This window comes from Canis aureus, chromosome 16 (assembly GCF_053574225.1).
Source record: "Canis aureus isolate CA01 chromosome 16, VMU_Caureus_v.1.0, whole genome shotgun sequence".
In the NCBI taxonomy this organism is placed as follows: Eukaryota; Metazoa; Chordata; class Mammalia; order Carnivora; family Canidae; genus Canis; species Canis aureus.
In genome coordinates, this window is record NC_135626.1 from 39,544,772 (window position 1) to 39,550,771 (window position 6,000).

Here is a 6,000-nt window from a genome sequence, read left to right on the forward strand (position 1 = left end):
GGGTATCTGAAGAGACTAATTGTCAGTGCATTATTACCTGTTTAGGAAATAATCTATCCTCTGCCTGAGAGGGATGTTGTAAGCAATGAAAGTCAATTCTCTTATTTTCCAGGCTTTCAACTGGTGCCCAGGCAGGCAAAAGGCCTTGCTCAAGAATCCATAGATTCTTAGTTACCAAGTAGTGACAAGAACTCAGGATGCCTTTACATCTTATGCTAGTAATTTGAAATCTTATGTTTACTGTCTTTCCAATTATGTATTACCCTTTTATACCCTTGATAATTGAAAGAATTGTACACTGAGTCATGTGACTGAAATAAAAAGATTTAGTAACACCTCAAGAAGCTAAATGACATAAAAATTCCTTTTTGTAAAATTGATCTTCTGGAACACCTAGCCCATCAGTTTGCATATGTGAGGACCTTGGGGAATAATTCTTAAATACTGATAGATTCTTTTTTTTTTTTCTGATAGATTCTTTTAATCATAGATTTTGGCTGCAGATATTAGACTATTTAATGGTAAAACAAAGAAAAACCATCTTTCAAAGACCTTTATAACAGGACAAAAATTAAGAAAAACCATACTGTCATAGCATAGTTATTGAGATTTTGAAAAATCCAAGTACCCCAATAGCAATAAAAAATTCCAAAGAAAAGAAAGCTCCAACAATGACTACATCACTGAAGAATAAAAATTTTATTAAATCCCAACTCCAAAGAGCTGTTGAGCTGCTTCAGACATTTATAGTAAAAGTTTACATATTTCTCTTAAACTTGTAGGACTTCTGTTCATATCGATGTTTATGAAATATTTTTGGTCTTCGATTATAAATTAATTCACATCTTAGGAAAATTATGTAGCCATGTGATAAGAGTTTGCAAGCTGGATTTTGAGTATTAGAGCTCAGATGTTGTTGGGACTCTACATTGACTCATTTTGAAGTACCAGTTTCTCAGGATTCCTTTAGAATGAGGTTTTCAACAAGTAGACTGGCAGCAGGTGGGCTGGCAGCAGGTGGGCTGGCAGCAGTAGGAGCAGCAGGCTGGGCGGCAGCAGGACTGTCCACAGTAGGATGGGCGGCAGCAGGAGGCCTGGGCATGGTGCAGCTGGCAGCAGGTTGGGGGTGTGCAGCTCACCACGCAGCAGGGGGGCAGGCAGGTGTCCTCCACGCGGCAGTCAGGGCGGCACCACCTGACTCGGCAGCTCATAGCTCCACTGCCACCCTCCTGGCCACCACCAATGCCACAGCCAGTCCCACAGCTGGGCTGGCAGCAGCTGGTCTGACAGCAAGTTGGCTGGCAGCAGCTGGTCTGGCAGCTGGTTGGCTGGCAGCAGCTGGTCTGACAGCAGCTAGGCTGGCAGCAGCTGGAGCCACAGTTCCCACTGGTGGAGCAGGTGGGAAATCCACAGAAGCTAGTGGAGCAGCAGGCCATGGTCAGGAGCTGGGTTGAGAGTTGGGTTGCTTAGTGGAGTTTCTGAGTGAGAGCTGCTTATTCCACTTGGGCCTTTTATAGGTCTTGGCCAGTTCCTTTGTTTGTGATGGACAGCATTTTTATCTTGTTACTCTTTAAACAAGCTTTTCCAGAGTCCTTTGATTGTTCAAATATTGAGTTATTTTAAATGCATCCTCAGATTGGTTTTTCCTTATTGCTCAGCTAATATTCACTAAATGTTTCATCCTTAATAGAAATGTTATTGTTTCATTTCCAAACAATGCTGTAATTTCTCCTTAAGTCTCAGCTTCCATTCTGCATCACCTGACAAAGTGACTCTCACTCATAAGATGATGTGATTTTAGGGTCATATTCACCAAACTCAAGTCTCCAGAAAAAATTAGTAACAATTGACTTTCTTATGTAAGACATTTTGAGTGATGTTTTCTCAAGTCTGAAGTGTGAGATTCAGGAGAGATCATGGAAATTGACTATAATTAAGATTATAGTCTTTACAGTTAGTCAGATAGAAACTCTGATAAACTTCACATTGATAGAAATCCATAGATTTTTCCAGAAATTGGATCTCTCCCAATTTCCATGATCTCTCCTGAATCTCACACTTCAGACTTGAGAAAACATCACTCAGGAAGATGTAGAGAACAAAAACTGTTCCATTCCAATTTACTATGGATATTTTATTAGCCAAAATTTAAAAGAAAGCCTAAAATTCATAGCCATTAATGAGGAAAATACTACACAGAAATGTAAGTGTAATTTATATTTTTCTATGAATGATAAAAATCACTGCTATATAGATTATCTAGATAGTATTTATTTCTCATAAGTGGGATTTATTTTCAATTTATGTAATCACCATGTGTCCTGTGAAAGGATATTAGACCAAAGAGTACAACAATTGAATTTACGAAGGGGAACCACTAAAAGGAAAAGCAGAAGTTAGGAAATAACCTTTCTGGATTACAGTGCATATAAGGCAGGGTAGGAAATGAATGATCAAATATCATTCAATAGGTATAGGTGGAAAAGGATTGATCTTTTGGTATAGACCACTTTTAATTTCCCCTCACCACCAGCCAATGTTAGAATACTGTTGAATCTAGGAATGACTATAATTTGGAGAGGTAAGTGACTAGCTGCTCTATTTACACAGTACATAGCCAGAAAGCTGGATATACATTCAGGAAAATAAATTTGAAACAGTTTTGGTGGTTACCAAAAGAAAGAACATGTTGTCCAAAGAAGAATGTGTAGTGTTTACATGGGGGGAAATGAAAAAAGAAGTGGTGGCCAAAAGAGCATATTATTGCTATTTGTGGTAGGTTTATTCTTTCCTTCCAATCTTGAATAGAAGCACATAGTTAGCTTTTTATGAGGTGGAAGTATTGGTTTGAACAGTGATAGAATTACATTAGAATGTGATTCATGCCAGTATCAAGAAAGATATTCATGTCATATGATAACCATGACCACAGGTATGAAGTTGAAAAGTGGTTGAAGGAATCATCAAGTATCAGAGATCAAAAACAATAAATTGTTTTGTCCAAACATTTGATTGTATAGTTATAGAAACTGACATTTTTTAAAAGAAACTGACATCATTGTTTTTATAAGTATCAAATGTTTATTAAATCATCATATTATGCACAGAGCACTAAAGGGTTGTGCAGAAGGGAGGTTCAATCTGTCTGCCTCATATCTTGCTCTAGTGTACAAATCATTGTAATACTGATAGGAGGGATGAATCGAGGAAAAGATTCAAATATACTAACATCCATCCTTATAGTTTTAAGTTGGAACACTGATTTTTTGGTATAGACTGCTTTTAATTTCCTCTTGGCATCAGATGATGTTAGAATACTACTGAGTCTAGGAGTGGCTGCATTTTGGAGAGATTAGTGACTTGGTTAATTCACACAATAGACAGCCAGAAGAGCTGGGTATAAAACTTCTATCTCTCCCTCCTACATCAATTCATTTTATTTTATACCATGCTGTTTTCCAGGATCAATTAAGTATTAAAACTCTTTGTCTCCTTATTTTTAAAAAATACTTTAGAATAGCTCAAAGAAATACTAGTAGTGGGCAGAAATGCTATGGAGTAGTAAACATACAGTAAATAAGCATGAATATGTTAAGATTCTTTTAGGTGTCTTCTCACAAAAGAGTTTTACCTAAAGCTGCAATAACACATTTGATTTTTTAAAAGATTTTATTAATTTATTAATGAGAGACAGAGAGACAGACAGAGACATAGGCAGAGGGAGAAGCAGGCTCCCTGCAGGGAGACTGTTAAGGGACTTGATCCCAGGACCTCAGGATCACACCCTCAGCTGAAGGCAGATGCTCAACTGCTGAGCCACCTAGGCATTCCAACACATTTCATTCTTAACTATTTGTTTCCCACAATTAGGTAATATATCTTCTGAGTTTCTATGTCTGCCCTACTCTTTGTGTCTTCTTTATTCCATGGCTATCATTGTAGGTCAGTTCTTACTGTATATCACTTGGACCAGTACAATGGCCTCTTGAATTGTTTCTGTATAGCTATTATATGTCTAGCCTTTGGCCTTATTTTTGATAAGCAGCTACCATAAGAATACCCTTTGTGCCATTCACTTGCCCCAAGACTTTCAACAGCTCCCTAGTACTTACTGCACTAAGGGCATACTCCTTTGGTTAGTATTCAAAGCATACACATTTTCCAAATTTATTTTCCACTATCATTCTACATATATCCAGTGTTCCCAGCCAAACTATCCTCTGAACAGTCCCTCTCTCCATACCTTCATGTGTATTATTACCAGTGTTGAGAATGCTATCATCTTTTATACCTGCATGTCAAAATGTTAACCTATACAAAATGCTAGCTCCCTTCTCAGTTTTCCTTGTTCTCCCTCCCTAGTCAATACCGATTTCTCTGTTGACATCAATGTATGTCGTACTTTTTTTTTTTCATTTTATAATTTTTAGTTGCATCATTGTGAATTTCATTTATCTCCCTAGAAGTTTCTTGAAGAGGGGAGCATTTTCAACTCAATTTTAATTTTATCATATACCATCTAGCCTATGACTTGCAGATGTAGGCAATCAGTATATTTTATATGTTGGCAAATTGATTTAAGTAAAATAAAAAATAAACTTAATGAAAAAAATTAGAATGAACAAGTAAAACCAAAAATGTATTTTCTAGGCCAAAGATGAGAAGTTTATTAGAAAAGAAGCATGCCACAAGATCTAAGATCTTCAGTGGGAAGAAGGGAGTTGATAGTGTTACAAAGACTTGAGAACAGCCCAAGTCTTAATAAGTGAGCCTGTATTTCCATTCAACCTCTGGTTGACTTGGGGTCTTGATAGTTCAGGGCAGGAGGTTTGTTAGGTAGAGATGGGAGTACGACGTTTTCAGAAAGTTGATAGCTTGTTCTAGACAGTCGGTACACTTCTTAGCAGCAGGGGGAGGTCCTGCAGGTGGTGCGGCAGGGGGCAGGCTGGCAGCAGGAGGGGCGGCAGCAGGGCGCCTGCACAGAGATGGGCTGGCAGCAGGTGGAGGCCCAGCAGCAGGGGCGGCAGACCACGGCAGTGCAGGACGTGGGGCAGCAGCTGATGGGGCGGCAGCAGCCCTCCTGCAGGGAGCAGGGGTCACAGCACACAGGGCGGCGACAGGGCTCACAGATGGGGCGCGTGCAGCGGCAGGTGCAGGTCACGGGGCGGCACACGGTGGTCTGGCAGCTCACGGGGCGGCAGCAGCAGGGGTCGCGGCAGCAGCAGGGCTGGCAGCAGGAGGGCTGGCAGCATTCTGTGCCACAGCCCTGGGAGAAGCAGATGGAACCACAGCAGGAGCCGGACATGGTGATATGTGGGGCTGTTTAGGTTTGGACTGGTGAGAGGATTTGGATGTTGTCAGGTGAGAATGTCTTTGTCCTGCTTTGGGCCCTTTATATATCCTGCCCAGGTGCTGATGACACCCCCCCCCCATTTATCTTTTGGCCAATTAAGTAGGATTTTGTTTTGACTAAATGATTGCATTGCTTGTGACATACTCATGATCTCATTAAAGAACTCTTGTTGCATTCCTAAATATGGATATATACATGCTGTTCATCATCAAAATCTAAGCACTCACAGTCATTTTAGGTGATAGCAGCTCTTGATGCATATTTTGGGTAGATAAGCACCTGATGAATCTTGGAGAAAATGATCCTAAAAGAACTGCAAGTTTTAAAATAAATCAAATATATAGGGTTTTCTAGAGTACTGACTGGATCTTGTATTTGACTCTTAGGAGATGCCCTGAGAAACCTGTATGTGAATCAGACAGGTATTAGACATGTCCTTGGGTGTAGACTCCTTAGGACTTTATTGACCTATCACTTGATAATGGAATGCATGTACCTTGAATAAGACTGCAGCTCAGATAACTTGTTGGGAAAGATAAAAGGTTATTTTTGTAAAAAGCTAAGAATTGGAATAAAATATCCACAGCTGCCTTCCATTGTTTTTCTTTTCTTTTCTTCTGTTCAGGCTTGAGCAACTGTGGTCCTTC

At 39.7% G+C, this 6,000-nt stretch overlaps 2 protein-coding genes across 2 annotated transcripts; both read right to left on the bottom strand.

Moving 5' to 3' along the window:
• Positions 1-684: 684 nt before the first annotated feature.
• LOC144286577 (keratin, high-sulfur matrix protein, B2C-like) lies at positions 685-1,501 on the bottom strand. The gene has a single exon (XM_077853173.1). The coding sequence runs from the start codon at positions 1,434-1,436 to the stop codon at positions 981-983; it is 456 nt and encodes a 151-aa protein (XP_077709299.1). The 5' UTR covers positions 1,437-1,501; the 3' UTR covers positions 685-980.
• A 3,141-nt stretch (positions 1,502-4,642) lies between these two features.
• LOC144286579 (keratin-associated protein 2-3-like) lies at positions 4,643-5,352 on the bottom strand. Its single transcript, XM_077853174.1, has one exon. The coding sequence runs from the start codon at positions 5,303-5,305 to the stop codon at positions 4,901-4,903; it is 405 nt and encodes a 134-aa protein (XP_077709300.1). The 5' UTR covers positions 5,306-5,352; the 3' UTR covers positions 4,643-4,900.
• Between the last annotated feature and the right edge of the window lie 648 nt (positions 5,353-6,000).

Bases quoted from the DNA above. Each gene is read 5' to 3' on its own strand.
- LOC144286577 (XM_077853173.1), bottom strand. From the start codon at position 1,436: ATGGCCTGCTGCTCCACTAGCTTCTGTGGATTTCCCACCTGCTCCACC.
- LOC144286579 (XM_077853174.1), bottom strand. From the start codon at position 5,305: ATGTCCGGCTCCTGCTGTGGTTCCATCTGCTTCTCCCAGGGCTGTGGC.